Genomic DNA, 26965 nt, shown 5'->3' with positions numbered 1-26965 from the left:
CATGATGATAGTCTCCTGAATGGGAAAGGATTTTTAATAACTATATCTGGCAGAAAATTAATATCCAAACTGTATAAAGAATTGAAGAAATTTTGGCACCCACAAACCACCAATCTAATTTTTAAAATTAGGTACGGAGCTAAAGAGAGAATTTTCAATAGAGGAATCTCAACGGGGTGAGAAACATTTAACAGTAATATTCAACATCTTTATCCATTATGGAAATGCAAAACAAATTGACTTTGAACTTCTATGCTTCACATGTAAGAATGGCTAAGTTCAGTGACACAAGTGACAACTCATGATGGTGAGGGGCTGGAGAAAGGGGAACACTCCTGCAACGATGGAGGGAGTTCAAACCTGTACAGCCACTATAGAAATCAAGATGATGGGTCCTCAGAGAATTGATTTACCTCAAAACCCACCTATGCCACTCTTGAGCATATACCCAAAGGACACTACATCTTACCACAGGGACACTTGAACAATTAGGTCACAGTGGCTTTATTTAAAATGCCAGACACTGGAAGCTACCTAGATGTTTCTCAACAAAAGAATAGATAAAGAAAATGTGGTATATTTTCACAATGGAGTACTACTCCAGAGAGGCTGAGTAACAAGAGGCATCTAGGGTTGGGGGTTGGATGGCTCACGTGGATCTCCCTGGGAATAGAAAGAGAATAGAATTGGTGGGTAGACTAGAGGGTAGGTGGAAATGGAGACAAGAAAAATGGTTGGGAAAGGAGGTATGGGAGAGAGGGAATGGATAGAGACAGAGAGAGGGGCATTTAGAGTCAATATCAAAAGCTAGTGGAGTGGAACTTCCTGGAACTTTTGAGGGTGACCTTAGTCAGGACTTAGTAATGAAGGATATGGATCTGACCATCCTCTGTAACCAGGCAAGGCTTCCAATGGTGCACCTGGGACACCAACCCATTCACAAAGCCTTGGACCCATATTCTGCCCTGATTGCAAGATGTGCTGGCGCAATGGTGGCTCAGAATTTGTGGGAGTGACCAACCAATGACTGGTCTAACTTGAGTTTAAGCCATGAGAGGCAACCCATGAAAGACACTGCATGGATGGCCAGGAACCTGAAGCTGGGAGGCTCAGAGTACTAATGTAGAACCAAGTACAATAGACCACAACAAGAACAAAGACTCAAAGAACAGATTCCTGAAAATATTCTGCTATAGTCATAGAGCAGTGCCTAGTCCAGTTCTCATCAGAGAGATTTCATCTCACAACTGATGGGAGTGGGTATAGCCCAGGCTGGCTTCAAACTCATGATCCTTCTGCCTCAGCCTCCCAGAGGCTAGAGAACAGTCATGGATGACATTGTGGAGCCTTATGGAAGCTATGTGTTCTTCTATAAGCAGTAATAAGAAAGATGTGACAATAAAATGGCATAAATATTTTGTCTGAATATGCTTATACTAGAAAATCCATTGCTTAAGCATCATAAACATATTGTTTTCTAATAGAAATATTAATTCAACTTTAAACCCTACTATGTTGTTTATTTTTCTAACTCTATTTCTTTACACTATTGAAATAAACATAAATCTTTGAGAAGGAGATATTGGCATAAAGAACTATGCTAGCATAAGAAATATTTTTCTAACACTAATTATGACAGATCATAAATCAAAACGGAAAGCTTACAAGCCAGGGCCCAATATTCCAGGAAAACATAAAAACAGCTGTTGTTACCTTCCATGGGAGAGGAGCCCAGAGAACACTTTTATCGAATGAGTGTACTTCTACTCTGAGTGACAGCTCCTCATGGACTGCCTGAGCAATGGCATACACAGCAGCATGGACTTTGTAGCTGGAGGGTGAGGTTTTCATATCCCAAAGATGCAGAGGTCGTGTGCTCAGGCTGCCATTTGGCTCACATTGACTTAGTTCCCTGTTTCCGTGCTGATCAAAATATGGACATTCAAATAAGATCGACCACACATCCTGGATAAAGATATCATGAGGGTATTTTCTAGGTTGAACACTTCTGAGAAAATCCTTGAATCCCAGAATTTCATCCATGTGAAATGAAAATGATAATCCTCCACCAAAGTATGTATAAATGAGATTTTGTTCAATGGGTAATATGGTAATATCCCAATCAGAAGTTGTGATCCAGACATTACCAAAAGGAGCATAGAAAATGATGAGATAGACAATTATCATAAAATCATGAGTGTCACCAAATGCAACAATAACACGTGTCATTGTGACTTTTTCCATAAAATGGCTCGGGTTTACTGTATCTGTAGCAGAAAATTCTGGAATCTTTTCTGCAAGTGCAACACAAAGTCCATGGTTTGTCATCTTCTCTGTTATATCCCTAAGGAAGAGTTCTCCCCTCATATCATCTGGGACCACCAGGCCAACCCAGACCCAAGTGAAGTATAGCAGCAGTTGAATAATTCCCTGATACAGAGCTGTGGTGTGAACAGGAAACTGGTAAGGAGACTGGAGCTGGACTCTGGTCCCAAGACTCTGGTCAAAAGGAGCATAGCTGATCTAAACAGAAGGAAAGTTATTACTTAAGACAAAACAATTCAGTTTATTCTCAAATGATTTGGTTTACATTTTCTTGTCTATGTATTCTAGGAGATATGGAATAGTTAAACAACTTTTCTAAGAAATACCAATCTGTTACCTATGTCACTTACTTCTCACTGTGGATAGGAAATGTATCTTTGTACTTTTATGGAAAATGCAAAACAGGGCCACAGAGTGTCTATCTCCTGATCTCAGTTCAGGTAATACCAGTCAAACAAGAACATTTGTAAATCTGTCACTTCCACACCAAAACTTTCATCTTCTTGATAATGGAAGTGGAGAAACATTAACAATAAAGGCCTTTTAGTTGAAGTCAAAAATCCATAACTAATTAACCAATAAAGAAGAATCTATGAAGCCTTGTAAAATCCACTAGTGAATTCTATATTTTGCTAGAAATTACTATGTCTTGTGTCCTTCTGTAATGTTTAATCTGTACTCAATGATCCTAAAATAAGTTTGCATAGGATAGATGGCTGACTACCTAGCCCAATGGTTATTTTAAAGTCTCTCTCTTAACAGGATCCTCTGGTCACTCCCATCACATTGCTATCCTTCTTAGCAGAAAACTTCAATTGAGTTGTCTACACTGTGATTTCTATGCACTTTAGGGCATCTCCTTTGCTGTGGAGTATGGACTAGATCATTAATTACCTAATCTGCTATATCAAATGACCAATTATCAAATTCAATTCACTTAATCTAATATTGGCTGAAACAATTCTTCTCCTTAATTTATGCACTTTAATGAGTTACAGGATTCTTTCTTTAGTCCAGGAACATATTTCCAAAGTTTAGCCAACACTATCAGTCTGCTGACTTAATATTCTATCTCTCTCTACACTGGTGGTATCAGAATACCTTGGTGTCCCATGGCTCAGATTGGACTTGATCTCCTTTCAACACAAGTTCCCTAAATAATAAGATCTTAAAATCAGATGCCCTGCCCTAATGCACAGTTCACACCATGGCTCTATGCATATCTCCCCAGTCATCTGAGTTTAGAAGTCTAGTGAACATTTCACTTATTGGATCCAAAATCATAAAAATTGAATATAGACACTCAATATATGTTAATTGATTGGGAGAGGGGAGTACTTAGGAAGAAGGAAAAGAAATGGGAAAGAAGAAATCACAAAATGAAGTAATCATGAATACTTTGAGGAAAGAACAGTAGCAAAAAAAATTCAATATTTAGTAAATGCAAAAAAGTGAGTAATTTAAAAGATGATAAATAATTATTCAATGTTTTATATCAATAAATTCTGATAATGGGTTCATGAGTCCGATGAAACTAATTAATACAACATAATTTAAATAATGTTTTATCAATTAAAATCAATATGTTTATTCAACATGTACCTAAAAATCTGAATGAACTACTTTTATGTTTTGTTTTGTTTTTCGAGACTGGGTTTCTCTGTATAGCTCTGGCTGTCCTGGAACTCACTCTGTAGACCAGGCAGGCCTCGAATTCAGAAATCCGCCTGCCTCTGCCTCCCAACTTCTGGGATTAAAGATGTGTGCCACCACCGCCTGGCTCTGAATGAACTGCTTTTAAACCATAAATTAAAAAAATATATATTTGAAGTGTGACAAATGTCATCCAAAAGACAAGGCAAGGGTCTGTGGTGGAGAGACCTGGTGTCCTGTAGACAGGACAAGCTCAGGGTTCGTTCTGGCCTCAAATACAGGTGTCAGCTGGACATTGGCTGACAAAGCAGAAGAGCTATATTTTCTCACTCCCTATGATTCAGAGGGCTGTTGAAGGCTGTCCTCTCAGGAAAAAATTGATCATCTAACACTAACCTACTGTTGGGGGGCAGGGGTTGAGAATGGGGATTAACAGCACCTCACATAGTCTGCAGGCAAGTGAACAGGCCTGCTTGAGGCTGACTCAGCAGGAAGGTGTCAAATGGAAGGTCACAATGGCAACAAACTGAATGGGTAGGTAGGCAGAAGCTTGGCTCAGGCAGTATATTGGGGGCGGGGGGATTTAAGTTTACTATCTTGCTGTCTAGGTAGGAGCTGACCTCAGCATCAGATGATAACTATGGAATCTGGTATTTAATCCTGAGGCTGAGGAGGTGGCTCTGTGGGTTGGAAGTGCTTGCTCTGCAAGCATGAGGGCCTGCATTAGAGTCCTCAGCATTCCCATAACAAGTCAGACATGGCTGTGTGAACTTGTACCCTAACATAGCAGGGTAGAGACAGGTAAATGCCTGGAGCCTGTTGACTAGTCAGCTCAAAATCTCAAGCTTCTGGTTAAGTGAAAGATGCTGATTCAAGGCAGCAATATAGAAAGTGATGAAGGAAGACTGTCTGTCTTCCAGGTGTTCTGACATGCCTACCTGCACGGTCCTGACACACACCACATGTGACACACATACCACACAAACACACACATACGAGTGCACACACAGGTGCATGCATACACACATGCTCAAACACAAGCACACATTCATGCACACACACGCACACACACACACACACACACACACGCGTGCGTACACATACATATACATACATACCCACTGAGAGACAGAGACAGACTCAAAGAGAAAAAGAACAAACAACTATGATACCTCAATGAGGCCATAATTCCTTAGGACTAGAAACAAAAGAGAATAAGGAAAAATGACATGAAAGCAGATGCCAGAGTTGATGATCTGTTGTATATGTAGAGTGACCAATAATCAAAATAAAATAAAATAAAATAAAATAAAATAAAATAAAGCAGAACTTTCATAAGCAGATAGATGCAATAAGAGAATCAATTCTGATCTAAATAGAACTCAACAAACAGGCATTTGCTGGATATATTTTTAAAATGTGGAAGAAAAATCTGAAAAAAAAATCCAAATAAACTTAATGAGAATTAGAACCCAAATCAGTCAATTGCAAAACCACCACTGGACAACTTTGTAAATCTTCTTCAACTCAAGGATGCACTCTGGAAAGTGTGAAAGTGAATCAAGAAAGATGTGAGATGTAGCAAACAGAGGACCTAACACAGAGAAGTGGTTGAGAACAGATATACAGCACTCAGGCTGGCAAAGAGAAGAAATGAAAAGAAATGATTATTTGTCATATGTAAAGTTGGGATGATTTGCATATATTCATTTACATGTGATTCATTTACATGGACTAGAGATGGTTTATTTATTCTACAAAGAAAAACTCAAACAAAATTGCTAACATGGTAAAGGAAAGGAAACATGAATAGAATATGGTGTACACTAAAGCACTGCTCATGCGTAAGAACTGTGGAAGTAGATTACTAAAAGAAATGATACAAATGTCTCAGGACATTATGAGCACGTTCACCTTGTTGTGTTTGGCCATGTGCATAAATATCAGTGACCACACAGAGCCTGCTGGCCACAGGTTTAGGAGCAAAATTTGAATTTCAGCTATTAAAAATGAGAACATCATGAATTTTGCAGTCAAATGGATGAAACTAGAAAACATTACCCTGACAGAGCTAACCCAGACCGAAGAGGACGTACCCAAAAGATATGTACTCACTGATAAGTGAATATAAACCAAAAAGTAAAAAAAAAAAATTTACTTTTAATTAAAATTAGCCAAAAAGACAGGGTACCTAGTGGAGGGATGAGGTCATTTAACTACCCACAAATTTTTTGACCCAGAATTGTTCTTGCCTAAAAGAAATACAGGGACAAAAGTATAACAGAGTGTAAAGGAAAGGTTATCCAGTGATTGCCCCAACTTGGAATCCATCCCATGGTTGGGCACCACCAATTAGCAATACCATGTTGTGTTTCCAGACGGGAATCCAGCATGGTATTCCTCTGAGAAGCTCTATCTGCAGCTGAGACAGATGCAGATACTTACAGCCACTCTTTGGACTAAGGTTGGGAAACCCTATGGAAGAGTTAGGCAAAGGACTGAAAGAGCTAAAGGAGATTGCAAACCCATAGGAATACCAATAATATCAGCTAATCAGGATCCCTAGGAGCTCCCAGAGACTAAGACACCAACCAAAGAGCATACACGGGCTAGCCTGTGGCCCCTAGCACATATGTAGCAGAGAACTGCCTTACCTTTCCTCTGAGGGAGATGTAGTATCTAATCCTGTAGAGACTGGATGGCACAGGAAAGGGGGATGCTGGGGTATGTTGTGAGGGTTGGTGGAGGTGAAGCACCCTCTCAGAGGCAAAGGGTAGGGGGGTTGTGGTAAGAAATCGTGGTTGGTGGTTGAGACCCTGAAGCTCTGAGGGTGCTAGTTAGTTCATATTGTTGTTCGCCCTAAGGGGCTGCAAACCCCTCAGCTCCATAGGTCCTTTCTCTAACTCCTTCACTGGGGACCCTGTACTCAGTTCAATGGATGGCTGTGAGCCTCTGCATCTGTATTAGTCAGGTACTGTCAGAGCCTCACAGGAGATAGCTATTTAGGCTGGCTTGCCCTTCCTTCAGTCTCTGCTCCATAGTTAATCTCTGGAACTCCTTCCGTGGGTATTTGGTTCCCCCTTTTAAGAAGGAATGAAATGTCCACCTTTTGGTCTTCCTTCTTCTTGAGTTTTTGTAGTAACTTATTTAAGAGAAAAATAAAATTCCTGAAGATGCAGCTATACTGGGCATATATCCAAAAGATTCTCCAACCTATAGCAAGAACATGTGCTCCATTATGACCATTGCACCCTTATTTATAACAGACAAAAAAAGCTATTTTCCAGAAAAGCTGGAAAGAACCCTGATGTCTCTCAGTGGAAGAATAGATACAGAAACTATGGTACATTTAGAAAATGGAATACTACTCAGCTATTAAAATCATTGGCTTCACAAATTTTGCAGGCAAATGGAAGAAACTAGGAAATATTGTCCCGAGTGTGGTAACTCAGACCCAAGTGGATATACATGCTATAAACTCACTAAGGAGTGGATATTACCTGCAAAATTCAGAATACTCCCCAGTAAAGAAAAAGAAGGTGAGATGAACCACCAGAAAGTCTCAGATGCCGGGGATGTGAGAAGCTCTGAGGACCCAGTTGGGATGACATTAGCCACAAAAACCAACAGAGGGAAGAAAGAACCTGAGGAGACCACCTCCAAAAGATAGGCATGACTGCCAGTTTAGGAAAGGAGCCACTCACCCATGTCAAAATCTTTAACACAGAACTGTTCCTGTCTAAAGGAAACATGGGGGAAAAATAGAGCGAAGACCGAAGGGAAATCCATCCAGAGACTGCTCCACCTTGGGATCCATCCCAATCACAGACACCATACTCTGACACTATTGCTAATGCTACAAAGTGCTTGCAGACAGGAGCTAGTATGGCTGCCCTCCGAGAGGCTCTGCCAGCACCTCACTAAGACAGATGCAGATACTCACAGCCAGTCATTGGACAAAGCCTGCCCTGGGACCCCAGTAGAAGAGTTAGGGGAAAGACTGGAGGAGCTGAAAGGGATTGCAACCCCATAGGAAGAATATCAACTAACCGGACCCCTCAGAGTTCTCATGAACTAAACCACCAACCAAAGAGTATACATGAATGGATCCATGGCTCCTGCTACATATGTAGCAGAGGACTGCCTTACATGGCACCAAAGGGAGGGGATATGCTTAGTTCTGTGGATGGAGATGCTGAAGGGGTGAGGAAAGACTTGGTGGGTGGTTAGGGAAGTACCCTCTTAGAGTCAAAGTTGAGGGGTGAAAGGATGAGGATTTGGGGAAGTGAGACTGGGGAGGGGGACAATATTTGAAATATAAATAATTAAAATAATCAATTTTCTAAAATACACTCACAAAATCTCATAAAATAAAAATCTCTTTGGGAATGGTGGTGCATGCCTTTAATCCCATCCCTGGGAAAGCAGAGGCAGGAGAATCTGTGAGGCTATCCTAGGCTACATAGTATGTGCAAATCCAGGCAAGTTAGCATAGTGAGAACCTATCTGAAAAAATAAACAAATAGATAAAAATTAAAAAAAAAATGAACCAACATGGCAGCCTAATTCATTTTATCTAAGATTTAAGTTACTTCACTGAGAATAGAAGGGAATATAAAGCACTGGACCACCTTTATTTGCAAACTAATATAATTCTATGTAACCCTTTTCAAGTTTACTACTAATTAAGATGCATTGATTTATAAATACTACCTTTCTAACATTGTTTATAAGAAATTGTTAATGATCAACAGAAAGAATTTTAAACAAAGACAAAAGTAAAAACTTCCCTGCCAACCGGGGAAAATTACAAACAGCTCAAATGTTCAGGCAGGGTAAGTCTGACTCATGATCCTTAGTAAAAATAAATTGTATATGGCAGTCTGAGCTAAAACCAAGGTAAAATAATGAGGAATATATCCACAGTCATAACACTGAAGACACCTGAGTAAAATTATTATTAGAGTCCTCATACCTTGTGAAGCTCTAAACCTGGATACAAAAGAATGACAGTATTAACAATGGTAAATGACAAAGGAAATTTTCTTAGAGTGGTAAGAATACAGGCTGACAGGCTGACATCAATTCTATTTATATTTTTTGCAATTTTAAAAGTTTTGAAATTACATTTATTTTACAAACATTATTTCATCTTTTGATTAAACTATTCCAGAGTTAAAATGATAACAAAATAGTAAATTATTAAGCAGTCCCATATTTAATCAATAAATAATGACTGGATTAATTAGCATTTAGTCCTATATTACTGTGTTTCACGTAAGAATCAGGATGCTTTGTGTACCTGCGGGACGTTGTAGAGACTTAGAACTCGGGAGATCTGAGTTGATATTCCTGTTGAAATGCCTCCTATCACAGCAACCAGCTTGTCAGTCTTCTCAGGCCGGCAGCTGTAGTTAGGAATTGGGGGGCTCTCTCCTGAGAGCAAAGCCATAGAACTTTCCACGGCCTTCATCTCAATAAAGTCAACATTGAAGAGATAGAATCCCAGGGACATGTTGAATAGAATATTTGGGTCCTTATTGATCTTTTCTATAGCAAAAACCATTGCCAAAATGTGCTGGTAATGTTTAGTGAGATCCCTAGGAGGAATAATTGGAAAGACATTTTTATGTTCGTTTTAAATTTCATTTTTAATTAAGATATAATTACATCAGTTACCTCCCTCTCTTTTCTCCATGCAGTTTCTCCCATGCTTCCTCTTAAATTCTGAATTTTTATTTATAACAATCGAGGTCATATAAAAATATACATGATATTCCAAGAATCAAGCAGGATATTTTATATTTAAAATGTGGAGAAAATAATCATAAAAAAGAAGATTCATAGTACAACTTATTATCAAATTCCCGTTTTTTATTTTTGAATTTTTTGAGGCAGAGTCTCCCTTGTTCATCCCAGGTTGAATTTAAACTCACTATGTAGACTAGGTGATACTCAGACTCATAGAGGTCAACACGCCTCTGCTTCTCAAGTTCTGGGATTAAAGGTTTGCACCACCACATACTTTCAAAAGTCCAACTTTCACTTCTTACTGTGCAATTTGTGTCTGAGATATTAAAATGGAGGCGTAAACATGTGGGAAAGAGAAAACATTAAAATTAAGTATTTCTTGTGGTCTTCAAAAATAGGATAAACCTCAGGAAAATACACAGTGCTTGATCAAACATAGTAATTTAAAAATAGTGTCAAGTAAATTTAAACAGGAAAAATAAAATGTTCTCAGTAAAATACAAATAAAAAAAAAGAAAAACTGTTATCTACTGCAAAGTATTTTCAACACCTTCTTGCATATTTAAGAGTATTCAGCATGAGTAGGGGAGAGACACACAGAGAGTCACTCATGGCTGAGTAGCTAAGGGCATTTGGTGCCTGCTGGGGAAGGGACAGTCAGTTTCCTTGGGAGGTTTGTCCTAGTAGCTTGCCTACACTCTAGATGATGTCTTATATTCCTGCAGTACTACTATGTGTAAATGAACACGATATATTTAAAAATGAGAGACAGAGACAGAGAGACAGAAACAGAGAGGCAGAGAAAGAGAGACATAGACAAAGACAAAGAAACAATAAAACAGAGACTCCATGAAGTTGAAGAGAGGAGACATTGGAAAGGAAGTACTAGAGGTGAGTGTGATCAACATATATTTTATACATGTATTAAATCCTGAAACAATATTTTTTAAAGAGAGAAGCCAACCACTTACGCATAAACAACATCCAGTGGATCAACTGTATATTTAAAGTCCAATCTATGTTCAATATCTCCAGCAGTCTCTCTAAGGGAAAAGAGTCCTCCAATTACAAAATCCGCATCTTGATAGTAGCCAGAAGAAGCAGATTTAGTTAAATATACACAAGAAATTTGTTCCTGGAATACAATGGGAACAATCAAAGGAGAGAAAGCAATGAGTAATTTCATACTAACATTGATAAAAAATTGATATGACCCAGTTATCTCTTCAGTTGAGAATCTTGGGCTAATTGATTCTGATAGAGTATCAACAAACAAATAAAACATGTGGCTATCTGGTCAGTGTGGATCAAGGTTATAAAGCATTGTTTTGTCCTGATTCAGCCCCACCAGTATCCAAACACTCCCTCAGTTCCCTGGAGTATAATCTGCTTTTCAACTCCTTAGCCCTAGTTTATGTCATCTTCACAGACTCACTGTGAGTGCCCAAGGGCTCAGGAACCTCTCACGTGGCACCTGGGAATCCTGATTCTCTGAAGGAAAACACACGACTCAGAACAAGTGTGAAGTCCTCTAAAACATCTGTAGGGTGTGTACACTCACTGAGCTGAAACTTCTCAAGTTCTCAAGGTAAAGAGAGACTAACCAGTGGAAACATAATTAAGTCATGAAGAAGATATTTCCTCAGTGTTTGGGTGAAAAATTCTGCATATATGCACTAGGTCCATCTGAATCATAACATCTGTTAGCTCCATTATTTCTGCTTAGTTTCTGTCTGGATGACCTTTACATTGATGAGACGGTTGTTGAAGTATCTCACTATCATTGTGTGACAGCAAATGTATGGTTTGAGCTTTAGAAATGTTTCTAAAGGAAAGTCCTTACATTTGGGACAGAGATATTGAGAATGTAAATGACAAATTGGTTGACCTAAAGAAGGCTACACCAACGATTATTTTAGACTCTGATGCCTGAGCCCTGACTAGATCCAGCTGAAAATCCAATAGTTAAGTTTAAGCAGGTTAGTTCAGCATGTCTGATCATGAGAACCACCAAGGCTGTATATTCTGCAATATACAAGTCTCAAAACATAATTTTAGTATCAAGATAACCTTATTGTTTGATTCTCTGGAAACTAGTCCTCTGGGGGTCTTCCTTTGTCATGTCTGATACATATAACTCTGGAAAGTGTATAGGCACTAGTCACCTTTTCTAAAAATGCAAAGACAAAACCTTTCTCTCAAATCAGCACATCCTTCAGTCAGCAACCAGGAAAGCTTGTATCGTTCCCTTTCTTCCTGGGGAATAATATAACCACAAAACTCAAAATCATAACCATTTTGAAAATCAAAACAATCTAAAAGAAATAAAGTAAACTAAAATACTATATGTGACTATTCTTAGGAATTTTCTATTTTGCCATGCCAGAAAATTAACCCAAAATTCCTGTGGAGCTCACATTCAAAGAATATGAGTTATCGCGCAGGACTTCAAAGCTCCCTTAAAACAATTGTTTTCCTACAATCTCCCTACCTTTGCTTATTGTAAAAACCTATTGTCAGGCCTTTTTCCTCATCTGTAATATAAGGATAATCAACCCAAAATTCCCATGGAGACCATATTAGACAGAATTTTAGTATCCTGTAAGATTTATTAGAGCAAGTGTACCTTTATACCATCTATAAAGCAATTATTTCAGACTTTCACTAATATCTGCCTGTAGGAAGCACTTAGTTTTTACTTGTTAAGTTCTCTGCCTAGAGCAGCCATCCTGTTATATTATCTATGTGCTATGCTCTCTACCTGGAGCCACAGACTTCTATTAATTAATACCTGTTCATAGCTGGCAATGGTCACTGTCCTCTACTTGGAATCAGTGATTAATTTTCCCTATCCTAGTTGTGAACCATGGTGAAATTCCTGATGTGATTTGGATAAGATCTGTATATAAATCTATCCTAAAAGCAAATAATCAAAATTTTATAAATTCATTGTTAAATCAATATCAGCCCCAAGATGTAGGCAGCTTCCCTTCCCCTGCTTTCTGACTCAGAGTAGCCATCTTGTCTCCTTCCACAGGAAGGGACCTCAGTGTCCTCTTCCTTTCTTTCAAGGTTCCCATGCTTGAGTCCACATGACTTGGACCATGGCCAGCTTTCTCTCACTTAGAAAATAAAACTCTAACTCTCAGGCTAATAATCTGAAATTTCTAGTGGATTCTTGGCCAACACATTGGTTTGCCACCTGTTGTGGGAAATATTAAAAACTGTACCATCCTGTGCTATTGCTGGCTACTCTCGGCCTCTGGCAACCCTAGCACCTCATGGCTAACAAGAGCCAACATTAAGACAAGACAATTCAGTTTATTCTCAAATGATTTGGCTTACTATTTCTATTTATGTATTCTAGGAGATATGGAATAGTTAAATAACTCTGCTAAGAAATACCAATTTGTTACCTATTTCACTTACTTCTTTCTGTGTACACAAAATGGATCTTTTTCTTTGTACTATGCCTTGTGTCCTTTTGTAATGCTTAGTCTATACTCAATGATCCTAAAATAAGCTTGCATAGGATAGATGACTGACTATCTACTGCAATGCTTATTGTAAAGTGTGTCTCCTAACAGCACTCTCTGGTCACCCCCCTCACACTGCTATCCTTCTTACCAGAAAACTTCAGTTGAGTTGTCTACACTGTGATTTGTATGCTCTTTACGTCATTGCCTCTGGGGTTGATGGTGGACTAGATCATTAATAAGCTAATCTGCTATACCAAATGACCAATTATCAAATTTAATTCACTTAATCTAATATTGACATGAAACAATTTTTTTACTTAATATGTGCTCTTTAATGAGTTTCAGGATTCTTTTTTTAGTCAAGTAACATATTCGCAAGGTTTGGACAACACTATCAGTCTGCCTTACTGAATCTTCTATCTCTTTCTACACTGGTGATATCAGAATATCCTGGGGTCAATGGCTCAGGCTGGGACTTGATCCCCTTTCAACACAAATTACCTAAATAATAATCTCCTAAAATCAGATGGATGCCCACTAGGTTATTCCCTAATCCTCAGCTCACACCATGGCTCTGTGCACTGACTTCTCCCCTGGCATCTGAGTTTACATGTATAGTGAACATTTTACTTATTGGATCCAAAATCATGATAATTGAATACAGACACTCAATACATGTTAATTCATTGGGGAAGATGGATAGTTAGGGAGAAGGAAAAGGAATAGAAAAGAAAGTAGCACAAAATGAAGCCAACATGAATACTTTGTGGAAGGAAACAGTAGCATAAAAAAATTCAATATTTAGTAAATGCACAAAAATAAGCAATTTAAATAAATGACACATAGTGATTTTTTTATATTTATAAACTCTAATAATGGGTTCATGAGTCCCATGAAAGTAAATAATAAAACATAATTTAAATAATTTTTATTAATTAAAATCAATATGTTAATTTAGCCTATATCTAAAAGTCTCAGTGAACTACTTTTAAACCATAAATTTTTAAAAATATATATGTTTGAAGTGTGAAAAATAACATCAAAAAGATAAGGCAAGGATTTGTCTTGGAGAGTCCTGTTGTCCTGCTGACAGGACAAGCCCAGGGTTCTTTCTGGCCTCCAGTCCAGGTGTCAGCTAGAGACTGGCTGACAAAGCAGAAGAGCTATACTTTGTTACTAACAGGGCTGAGGGAGGCTGCCATCTCAGGAGAGGACTGATCATCTAAAACTGACCTACTACTACTGAGGGCTGAGAATAGGGAGCTATACAGTATCTCACATAGTCTGCAGGCAAGTGAACAGGACTGCTCAAGGCTAACTCAGCAGGAAGGTGTCAAAATGGAAAGTCACAATGGCAACAAACTGAATAGTTAGGTAGGAGGAAGATTGGCTCAGGCAGTTTATTGGGGGTGGGAGGATTTAGTTCAGTATCTTGCTGTCTAGGTAGGAGCTGACCTCACCATCAGATGAAAACTGTGGAATCTGATATATATTTAATCCTGAGGCTGAGGAGGTGGCTCTTTGAGTTGGAAGTGCTTGCTCTGCAAACATAAGGGCCTGCATTAAAGTCCTCAGCATTCCCATAAAAAGTCAGACATGGCTGGGTGAGCTTGTACCCTAACATAACAAGGTAGAGACAGGTAAATGCCTGGAGCCTGCTAACTAGTCAGCTCAAAATCACAAGCTTCCAGGTCAGTATAAGACACTGATTCAAAGTAACTGTAGAAAATGATGAAGGAAGAATATCTGGCCTCTGGGTGATCTGACATGCCTCCTTGTACAGTCCTAACACACACCACACATGCCACACACAAACACACAAACACAGACATATGTGTGCACACACACGTGCATACATACATGCTCAAACATAAGCACATTCTCACGTACTCACACACAAATACACACATACAAACACATGCACATGAAAGACAGAGAAAGAGAGAGAGAGACTCATGGAGAGAGAGAACAAACAAATATAGTACTTCTATGAGGTTATAAATTCTCAATACTATGAATCAAAGAGAATAAGAAAAATGACAAGCAACCAGAAGTCAGAGTTGCTCTGATGTATAAAGTGACCACTAATCATTAATAATCACAAACAAAGCTCACAAAAGCAGGTAGATGCAATAAGAATCAATTCTGACTCTAAATAGAATGTAGCAAACAGGCATTTGGTGGAGAAATTTTAGAACTTGGAGGAGGAAAAATATCTGGAAAAGAGAAAAGATAATCTAATAAAGTTGCTGAAAACTAATATCCAAGTCAGGCAAATGAAAAATCACCACTGAACAAACTAAATTTTCTTCAACTCAAGGATGCAGTCTGGAAAATATGAAAGTGAATCAAGAAAGAAAGATGTGAGAGTTAGCATACACAGGACCTAATACACAGAACTGGTTGAGACCAGACATATAGCACTCAGGCTGGCAAAGAGAAGAAATGGAAAGGAAGGATTGTTGTATGTGAATTTGGAATGATTTGCATATATTAGGGATTAATTTATATATACTGGAAATGATTTACTTATTCTACATAGAAACTCAAACAAAATTACCAACATAGTAGAGGAAAGGAAACATGTATAGACTATGTTCTGCAGTACAGCACTGTCAACACCACAGTTCATGCTTAACACGTATTCAAGTGGATTACTAAAGGATGATAAAATGTCTCAGAAAGTTATGAGTACACTGAAGTTGTATTAGGTCATCCTGAATACAACTCCTCTTCCTTCCTTTGTGCTCCTGCCACCCGGGCTTTTCTGGTGGAGCAGATTCTTAATTGGTTGACTCCAGTGAAGACAAAATATCCCAACCCATCCTAGAGGACTGGCTGTGCACCAGATCAGTTGAGGACCTACTGCACTCAGAGCAATTGAGGACCTACTGCATTCAGAGCAGTAGAGGACATACTACACTTAGAGCAGTTGTGGATCAGCTGCACTCAGAACAGTTGGACAACAGCTTGACTGCACCACTGAAGACCCAACAATCTGAAGGCCTCCCAGGAGATCTACTGCAGTCAGGGCAACAGATCAGCAGCTTCTCTGTCCCCATGAAGACATGGTTGTTGAAAGACCCCTGCGAGGGGAGATTCTCTCTCAAGTCACGGGAGAACACGGCCACCCAAAGACTCACAAGAGACCAATCTTGATGCAAACAGCATGAGGTTTATTCGGGGTGGGGGGCAGTATACTGGGGATGTGCTTGTAACCCTTGCAGGGGCAGAGGAGCTCGACCCAGAGCACGAGAAGTGTGGGTTATTTAAAGGAAAAAAACACAAACTGAGGGGGAGTGAGGGGGTAACCAAGGAAACATAAAAACAGTGGAAAATTTCAGAGGGACCCAACCCATGATTTAGTCAGGAGTCAGGGTCATGAGGAAAACATCCTGCATACTCATTATTCTCAAGAATGTGGCTTTATCATTGTCATTGTCATTCACTTTGTGATTGACTGCTCCCTGGAACCACCTAGATGTCTGCCTTTGTGGTCAACTGGTTTCTGGAACCAGCCGGCCTACATTCTTGGCTTGTTTCAGAGAAAGTTTTCCATGCCCTTTAAGTAAAAGCTTATACACTATATATTTCTATTAGATGATCTTTTCTTCTACCCTTCATTCCCCACTTCTATTAGTGTATAGTTCTAATCATAGGACTAAATATCAGTATCATCATATTCTAGATTTTCCTGGCCTTGCAAAGTATAATATTATTGATGTAACATTAAAATCTCAACAGCACTTACTCTCTCTCTAATAAAAGTAACTAATCTGTTCAGCACTCATGAACCTATAGTTTAGAGCACGAGTAGGATCAAAAAGAGTTTCAGCAAGGGAAGACACCAGAGTAGTCATCCATGGAGATTTACTAAACCAACTCTCAAACCAGTTTTGCTGTGCTTCTCTATCTCTCTGTCTTTAAGCCCAGTCTCAACATAACTGTCAGGGGAACTCTTAACTCTGTTCTAAGTCTCTAGCCTCAGGATCCCAGTAATTCAGTTCATCTTCATAAGGGTGGTACAGCAATCTAGGCTCTATCTGGACCGGAACACAAAAGTCATGATTGTCATTTAGAATCTCTAAACTTACATAGGTTGTAACTGAAGCACAGGCCCACTAGCTGTCTAAGGGTGAGAGGAGGTACCCAGTTAGATACTTTATTAGAGGGTATGAACTATTACACAGATGTTGATGGGTTTGTGGGATCTGACCCACCCAAAAGCCTTTTGGGGCAATCTCTTGTCCAATACCCTTTCTCTTTGCAGTACACACACTGGTCTTTAGCAAGGAATTCTCTTCTGTTGCCAGGTACTATCTTACTAGCTCTCAAGCTTCCTAGCTTCTCTTCTTTTCTGTCTTATCTCTCTTCAGCTCTCTAGCCTCTTACTCCTTCTGACTCTCACAGTAGACTCCATCTTCAAAGACTTTCTTTTAAATGTTCTATCTCTTCACTATGCCCTTTCATAGTCTTTCTGCAACTTTCCTTTGTCTTTCTCCATTTATAAAACACTTTCTCAGCTACCTGCACTAGTTGTTTTAACAGCTTGCCCTGCATCTCTTCTAACTTTCGTAGTCTTTCAACTCCAAAAATATTGCCAGTTATTAGAGACTCCTGGACCCCTGGACAGTCCTTACTTCAAAACATTGGAGCATCAGTCTTCAGCCTTCTGGCCTGTGAATGTCTGAAAACCAGGAACATTAACGACTTGACTACTCTGTCTCAGCAGATATAAGCTGTCCTAGGCCTGTGTGTCCTTTTTGGACAGTATTGTCTGCAGATGAAGAGGCAACTTTTGCCTAGTGGCTGCAAAAGTTGGAGCCACAGCTGGAGCAGCTCTAATGATGCTCAGTTTCTTCTTTGAGTCTGAGAAAGGGGTACTCTCAGGCACAGACAAATCTCTATCCAGATGAATAAATAATATCAAATGCCATATTCTGAGGATTTCTGATGTTTTTGAAAATCAACTGTCTATATAAAGTAATCTGGATTATTGTCTGTGAACTACTCTCAGTTATTTTTAATTAAAATCTTGAAATCACCCTAACAATAATCTCAGAGCCATGAATTTGCTAATTTGGCTCTAAACTCACAGGTCTAAACTTCTCAGATCTGTCTGTGATAGCAGTAAAAGAAGGACTGGGTCTAAGCCCTGTCTACTAGGGAAATAAATGAATTATTTATAAGCCTACAGACAACTCTTACAGAAATCTCTTAAGTGAATATAGAAAACTTCATCTTTTGGTCTTGAAGTATGTACAACAGAACTGTATTAACTACACTTCTCAGTCAATAAGAACACTAATGTAACAACAAATTCTCAATTTAAAAGCTCTTACTCATTTCTTGCATACCAATTTAAGATGTACATGGTTTATAACCCAAGTCTCAACTTTTACCAATAATTACTACAAACATAGGATACAAAACTCAGAACTAACCTGGAAATAAGCTATGTATCTTAAGAAATATTCAAATACCTGACCAAATTCTAGTCACACAATGCTTCCAGTTTTAATTGTCTATACACCAATCAAATCATTTTCAGTACAGGGTAAATATTATCAGAAGGCCCTTTTACCAAAGATAACATTGATTTTGTATCAAAAAAAAATTCTATACCACATAAGAACATGTGACTTTAACTCAATAACAAATCATAAGGCTTTTTATTAAATGAGATTATAGCTATACAATTAAATATGGCTACTTTTTCCTATTCCAAATACGACCATTTTACATTTTCTAAAAACACAACCTATCAACAACCCTCTCCAGCACCAAAGCTTAGGGAACTGGGTAGATGACTCGTCATAGCTTCTTCAAGCTGAACAGGGGCATTGAGATATAAGGAGGAGGGGATGGAAAAACAGAATTAGTCTTCTGATGTCAATTTCCCGACTGGATCAGGATGAAGTTCAGGACACCAGGAGTTCAAGTAGGCCAGTTTAGCACGTCTGATGAAGTAATTCACCAAGGTTATACATTTCTGCAACATATGAACCTCAAAACAAATTTTCAGTGCAAGCAAGATATATTTTGATTCTCTGGAATCTAGCTTTCTGGAAGGTGTAAATACTTCAAGCATCTTTTCACAAAAACACTAAAACAAAACCTTTAAAGAGATCTATCTGGGAGGTATTTGGGTTCTCAGTTCCTCAAAATTTCCAAATAAGAAAGTCTCTACTTCTGATATAAAGGACAATATAAAATTCCTTATTTTGCCAATGCTAAGAGTGCACCAGCTGTTCCAGGTGCATTTGACCAAGGACCAGCAGGGAAGGCATCTCTCACTGGCCCAGTAACAGACAGACAATTGAATGTACAAAATACATTGTACAGCAACAGCCATTTCATACAATCACCTGATTACCAAGCTTCCATTCCTAAGGGAGGTGAATTCTAGGCTCTCTAAATCCCATTCATCTACTAGAGACACAGATCTTTTAAGTAAGTTCACTGTCCTTGGTGTTATAAGCCATGTTCTGGGGAGTTGTGTGCCCATGATATGGGCAGGATTCCTCCCATCTCCCTCCAAGCCATGGGATGACTCTACCCTCTGGGTTCCTGGCCTTGATACATTCCTCAATGTTTCCAGCTCACTCTCCCTGCCACCTGCCTGACATGCTTGGCTCCCACACACACTACCTTCCCCTGCCTTTCTCTGTTCTGTGACCACCCAGTTGGCATTTTCTATTGTTCCAACTCTCCTGGCCCCTAATCACAACTAGCCCCAACTGTCCCTAGACTTTCTCACTTGGTAGCAAAAAGGCCCCTACAGTTACCAGGGCCCCCAGTGCCACAGCCCCTGTCAGCATTGTCCTCACTGATGCCCAGTTCCTCTCCCACAGACCTGCCTCCTCCAGGGCTCCATCCCTGTATAGAGATATGAACTCCCAGTACCCACTGCTGTGGATCCAGAAATCCAGGCGTGTCTCTATGTAGACCCACATCCAGTCCTGCACTTGTCCCACCAATGGCTCCATTTCTTTGTTGATACTCTCAGCACATAGGACAGCCCCAAAGACAAAGAATGCCACAAGACGTCCCCAGTTGGGTCCCCCTTGGAAAAATTCGTCAGATACCTGGGTGAAGTGTTGCTGGGCTGAGCCTGAGGGTCACGTGTAGCTGAGCAGCCAGGTCAGGGATGGTGTGGTGGAAGTGGGTCTCAAGCTCGTCTCCAGAGCCTGCATGGCTTGGTGCAGCAGGTCGGCTGCTGGGCTTTCCCCAGGGCCAGCTCCAAAGACATAAACTTTCTGCCTCCGCTTATGTCTGGGGTTGAGGCTGGGGTCACCATCTGGGTGGCCAGCCTGGATGGGGAAAAGGTCAGGGATCTAGATCTGGTCCAGAAAGAACTGGAACTGCAGTGCCTGGGACTGGGCCCCTACCTCCAACTCTTTGCCCACTGTGGGACCGATTCCATGTTTAATGACTGCCCTTTCAGGAAACCTGGGACCACGGGATTCCTGCTGACACCATTTTTATTCCTGGTTCCCCCAAGAGCAGCCCAAAGACCCAGCGGCAGCAGCCCTAGACTCAACACTGTCCATCAGTCAAGGGGGGTATAAGTCCTCAGTCCAAGGTCCAAACATACACAGAAAAACTGTTACCACACAAACAACTCGACCTTTTCAGGTACATGACAAAGACAACTGGGCCCAGTAACAGACATCAGGTACACAGATAATCAAAGCCAAATCACAGAGTTGCTCAATCATGCCTGCCAAGGCTGCCGAAATGAACCAGCTACCCCAGTACACAGCAGGGGCCAGATAGAATAAACACACAAAGATACTAGTCTCTATCACAAGTGCCAATCCCACTTCAGAAAAGCAGACAGATATGAAGTGACAAGTTATGTGCTCTGCCCCTAACCTCCAACCAGTGATCTAACATCAGAGTCAAAGGGGTGGTTACCATCTGTCCCATCATTGTCTTAGTTACAAGGGTGACAAAGTCATAAACATGCACAAAAAAAAACACCAGACAGAGAATAATGCAGCAAAAGCTGCAAGAGAAAAGGGCAAAGTAACATACAAAGGTAGACCTATCAGAATTACACCAGACTTCTCAACAGAGACTATGAAAGCTAGAAGAGCCTGATCAGAGGTAATGCAGCCTCCAAGAGAACACAAATGCCAGCCCAGGCAACTATACCCAGAAAAAACTTTCAGTCAACATGGATGTAGAATCCAAAATATTCTAGGACAAAACAAAATTCCATCAGTATCAATATGCCAATCTAGCCCTACAAAGGATCCTAGAAGGAACCAAAGAAAAGACAAGATATTAAGCATCTTACAACAAACTCAAAATGAGAGAGCCATAAGCACATAAAGCTACCTACAAAACCAAAGATATCAGGAACCAACGTGTCAGGAGCCACTTGAACCATGCCCAGAGACGGCACTGGCTTCTATCACCCCAAGAGCGAGCTGTCTCGTAAACAAAGCCCTTATTTGGCTAAGCTCACTGCCCTTGGTTGCTTCCGCATTTGGTGACCTATCCGCTTTTGCCACGTGGCCCATTGGGATTGGCTAAGCTTGGGAGTGCTTAACGGCCCAGGGCGTTGCCCTTGGTGCTGAAGTTTTAACAGCTGAGGGCATTGCCCTTGGTGCTGAAGACTGTTGAAGTTTCCTAAATAAACTGCTAAAAGAGCTCGTGGGTCGCGTCTTTCTTGCAGGTCGAGGTGGACACGATACCAATGGTCATCTCTCTTTAATATCTCTGAATATTAATGGACTCACCTCACCTATAGAAAGACTTAAGCTAACAGACTGGATATGCAAGAATCATCCATCATATTGCTTCATTCAAGAAACACACCTCAATAACAACTATACACTATTTCAGAGTAAAAGGATAGAAAAAGTTCTTCTAAGCAAATGGTCCCAGGGAACAAGCAGAAGTTGTCATGCTAATATCCAATAAAATAGACTTTCAACCAAAAGTTATCAAGCATGATGAAGAAGGACACTTCATATTCATCAAGGGGAAAATTAACCAGGGGAAAGTCACAATTCTGAACATCTATGCCCCAAATGAAAAAGCATGCACATTCATAAAAGAAACTTTACTCAAGCTCAAAACACACATTGAACCCCACACAATAATAGTGGGAGACTTCATACCCTACTCTCATTAATGGACAGGTCATTGAAACAGAAACTAAATAGTGATAACAGATAACTAATAGTGGTTGTGTGAACCAAACAAATTTAACAGACATCTTAAAAACATTTCAGCCTAAAACAAAAGGATATACTTTCTTCTTAGCACCTCATGGTACCTTCTCCAAAATCGACCATGTAATTGGTCACAAAACAACCCTCAACCAATACAAGAAGATTGAAATAATACCATGCATCCTATCAGATCACCATGTCCTAAGGGTGGTCTTCAAGAACAGCAAAAACTACAGAAAGCCCATATACAAGTGGGAACTGAACAACTTTTTACTCAAAGATAACTTGATTAGTAAAGAAATAAAAAAAGAGATTAAGGACTTCCTGTAATTTGATGAAAATGTAGACATATCATACCAAAACTTACTGGACACAATGAAATAAGAGGAAAGTTTATAATATTAAGTGTCCTGGCAAAGAAACCGAATATACCTCACATTAACAACTTAACAGAACACATGAGAGTTCTAGAACTAAAAGAAGCAAGCTCACCCAAGAGCAGTAGAAGGCAGGAAATTGTCAAATTCAGGGTTGAAATCAACCAAAGAGAAACAAAGAAAACAATACAAAGAATCAACAAAAACAGAAGCTCCTTCTTTGAGAGAATCAACAAGAGAGATAAACCCCTAGCCAAACTAACTAAAGGCCCCAGAGGCAGTTCCCAAATTATCAAAATCAGAAATGAAATAGAAACATAAGAACAGAAACTGAGGAAATTAAAAAAAATTATCAGATCCTACTATAAAAACCTATACTCAACAAAACTGGGAAATCTAGATGAAATGGATAGTTTTCTAGACAGATATCACATACCAAAGTTAAATCAGGTGTAGGTAAACACTTTCCTCAGCTGCCACCAAGGTGCTCGGTTCTTCCGAGGAGGCTAAGGCTGCATTCGGGTGAGGCCCTCACTTCATAGACTAGCACTGTGCTGGCAGTCCACAACATGGCTTCTGTCTCCGAGCTCACCTGCATCTACTCCGCCCTCATCCTGCATGATGATGAGGTGACAGTCACAGAGGATAAGATCAATGCCCTCATTAAAGCAACGGGTGTTAATGTTGAACCTTTCTGGCCTGGATTGTTTGCAAAGGCCCTGGCCCATGTCAACATTGGGAGTCTCATCTGCAATGTAGGCGCTGGCGGGCCCACTCCAGCAGCTGGAGCTGCGCCTGCTGGTGGCCCTGCTCCATCTATTGCTGCTGCCCCAGCTGAGGAGAGAAAGTGGAAGCAAATAAGGAAGAGTCCGAGGAATCAGAAGATGACATGGGCTTTGGTCTTTTTGACTAAACTGCATTTGTTAACATGTCCAATAAAGCGCTGAACCTGTAAAAAAAAAAAGATTAGGTAAACTATCTAAACAGGCCCATATCAACTAAGGAAATAGAGGAAGTCATTAAAAACCTCCCAACGAAAGAAAGTCCAGGGCCAGATGGTTTAGTGCAGAATTCTATCATAACTTCAAAGAAGACCTGATCCTAATTTTCCTCAAACTATTCCATACAATAGAAAGAGAAGGAACACTAACAAACTCGTTCTATGCAACCGCAATTACCATGATACCTAAACTACAACCCAAACAGGTGAAAACTCAAAAAGGTTGATTCACCATATGCCCTCCACCTTTGCCATCTTGGGCATTCCTCAACAGATTAAAACTGATAATAGTCCAGCCTTCACTAGCTATCATTTCAAAACTTTCTGCACACATTGGGAAATTGTCTATCATACAGGAATTCCCCACAACCCCCAAGGCCAAGGAATAATAGAAAGAACACATCAAACCCTAAAAGCCCAACTCCTAAAACAAAAGGCAACTACCTATCCTCCTAATGTGCAATTAATGATGGCTCTGATTACCCTAAACATATTTAATATCTACAAAAACTCCAAACATCCTCCTATCTCCCTCCATTGGCATACACCAAAATTAACACCCCCTTATTCTAATATGATGGCGAAACCCTCTAGATGGAATTTGGAAGGGTTCAGACCCCCTCCTAACAACCGGAAGGGGTTTCACTTGTGTTTTCCTACAGGACCAACCTAAGCCTATCTGGATTCCTGCTAGAAATGTCCAACACCACCCCACCAACCAAGAAGATGGCCCGCCTCTCACTGACAGATCAAGGAGAGTAGAAGAAGAGGAGGCGGCAGAGGATACACCACACCCAGAAGGTCAACAAGATCTCCTGGAAAGACATCCATGACCTGGTGACTGCCGCCCAGGCCATGTGCCCTCAGTAAGCCCCCCTCTCCTCTATTCTCTTGGCTGTTTTTGTTATTCTTCATGCTAACTCTGCTACTGCCCAGCCTCTCCTTCGCCTTCCCAACACCTACCACTGGAGACTCTATGCTAGGGAAACTTACAATGTACACAACAAAATCATAGGGACCCAACACTGTCCACTCGAAGGATGTCGAACCAGGATTGAGATCCCTTTACACCCAGATTCCATCTCTACTACCCCCAGCCTCTTTCTCTGTTTTCCTTACTGAAACACAGGTGAATGTCTCCAAGAGGTCTCCATACATGGAAGTTGCAAATACTGGAGCTGCAGAATAGAATCCACCAATAGTGGCAGCAACATGTGCACTAACCTTAACACTCATCTTCAGCTCTCCATCGATGATCCATGGGATGAACGTTGGAGGACTGGAGTCACAGGTAAACTTAACCCCAATGGCTATGCCAAATACCCAGCTGCTGACCTACACATCTCCCATGAGCTCGTTCCTGCTTCCAAATCATCCTTTACCTATGCTGATATTATCCAACAGGTAAATCAGTCTCAGAAGGAGCTGTAGGCTATCCTCTCCTGGTTACAAAACTTCTAATACGCAGCTGACCTCCTTCCCTTAACAACTTATCCCAACTCCTCCCAATGCTTTTTCTGTGCTTCCCGACGACCATTATTAGCAGCCATCCCCAATAACATTTCCTTTTATCACCTTCAGGGAACCCTCCCCATGAGGAAAGCACAGGACATTCCTCTCTTTGACCTACCCTGCCCTCTTTGCTTTGTAGGGCCCTCCTCAAAACCTCATCTTACATGTGTCCATGACATCACCATCAGCAAACCAGTATGTGTTAACCCTTCTGCCCTCCTCTGGTGCAAAGGCACTACAGGTGCCTGCATTAACCCCCCTTTTCAAGGCTCCTGCAACCCCGTGATGATTGTCCCCCAGGTTTATTTCTATGAACCTGAAGAACTCGCTTTACAGATGGGAGAAAGCCAAACAAAGAGAGAGATCTTCATCCCTCTGTTCACTGGACTAGGCCTTGCTGTATCACTGGGTACAACAGGACCTGCTGGAGCAGCCCTTGTCCAAACACAACATCTAGCCAGCGACTTACAAGACAAGCTTTACCAGGCGATGGCTTCCACTATAGACACCCTCGAGTCTCTTCAAGGCCAGATAACCTCCTTAGCAGGAATTGCTCTCCAAAACTGGAGAACCCTGGACTTACTGACTGCTGACTTACTTACTCCCTCCTAAGGGAGGGAGGGACTTGCATTTTGCTGGGAGAGGAATGTTGCTTTTATGTCAATGAAGCTGAGCTGGTAGAACAAGATATACAAACACTTAAAGAACTCAGAGGGACCTCTGGGCACGCTATAATCCCAATATCCATACCCCTTGGTACTCTAACCCCTTGGTAGCCTGGGTTCTTCCCCCTCCTTGGCCCCATACTAGCAATTGTAGTCTTACACCTCTTGGCACCCTGTCTCATTAAGTTTCTAAAGAAGCAAATGAATAACATTGCAAAAATCACCACCAATCAGGTCCTGGTTCAGTATCAAACACCGTTCCTGACATGGTAGACAGTTATTCTGATGACACTTCTCCCTTATCAAAAAAAAAAAAAAAGGGAGGAGTTGTGGGGCAGTGGGCTGTTCTGATAGCTGGAGTCCAGTAGAGTGGCCATCTTAGAATCCTGGAGACCCACTGAGCAAAGTAAATTTGTTCACAAGGAATGGTAGGAGTTCGGTGATAACTCCTGAGACCAATGGCTCAGATTTCACCCCAAACCACCTGACAACTGCCCCAGCAGGAGAGGGTTGTAATATTGGTCAAGCCCTCTTACATGCAAATAAAGATTCTCAGCCCAAAGCAATGAGAACTAACTGCTGCCAAAATCTGAATGACCCCCAAAACTATAGATATGTATGGTATCCAGGGAAGTAAAGCACGTGAAAGATCTACTCCATGGTCTGAGCCTTCTGTTCTTAGAGCTGTAACACTTGGGAAGAGATTTGCTCTCCTGAAACACGGCCTGAAACTGTGCTGCACCTCTCACTGGCTAGTCAGCCTGTCGGCCCAGCCTGATCTGACTCAGTACAGGGCAGTGCAGAGAAACAGAGCTATCTGGAAGACATAGCAGAGATGACCCCTTCCGTGCTTGCTCGATTCCCTTCGCAAGTGTTCCTTCACAAAGCTGGGGAAAAGATCTCCATGGGAAACCTCCAGCAATAAGAACAATAAGAAAGTAAAAGGAACATACCATTAAGTAGCTCTCCCCATAGTCCTTAATTTAGTATTTGACTATAGGTTCCTGTCTTGAGT

The 26965-nt window shown here is 40.6% G+C and overlaps 1 protein-coding gene and 2 pseudogenes across 1 annotated transcript in view; 1 reads left to right on the top strand and 2 right to left on the bottom strand.

Annotated features, from left to right (window-relative positions):
• The window catches only part of LOC116100029 (vomeronasal type-2 receptor 26-like), a 33448-nt gene extending 22533 nt beyond the window's left edge, over positions 1-10915 (bottom strand). Inside the window, exons 1-3 of the mRNA XM_031384080.1 lie at positions 10701-10915; positions 9281-9578; positions 1714-2523 (exon numbers count right to left, since the gene is read on the bottom strand). Of these exons, the coding sequence (XP_031239940.1) occupies positions 1714-2523; positions 9281-9578; positions 10701-10915 (1323 nt within the window). The remainder of the gene's footprint in view (positions 1-1713; positions 2524-9280; positions 9579-10700) is intronic.
• Positions 10916-19954: 9039 nt separating this feature from the next.
• LOC116100028 lies at positions 19955-21140 on the bottom strand (annotated as a pseudogene).
• A 2202-nt stretch (positions 21141-23342) lies between these two features.
• Positions 23343-23734, top strand: LOC116098395 (annotated as a pseudogene).
• Positions 23735-26965: the final 3231 nt, after the last annotated feature.

This window comes from Mastomys coucha, unplaced genomic scaffold, assembly GCF_008632895.1.
Source record: "Mastomys coucha isolate ucsf_1 unplaced genomic scaffold, UCSF_Mcou_1 pScaffold20, whole genome shotgun sequence".
NCBI classification, from domain to species: Eukaryota; Metazoa; Chordata; class Mammalia; order Rodentia; family Muridae; genus Mastomys; species Mastomys coucha.
The sequence above is the reverse complement of the archived record's forward strand: the minus strand, read 5'-3'. Positions and strand labels throughout refer to the sequence as shown.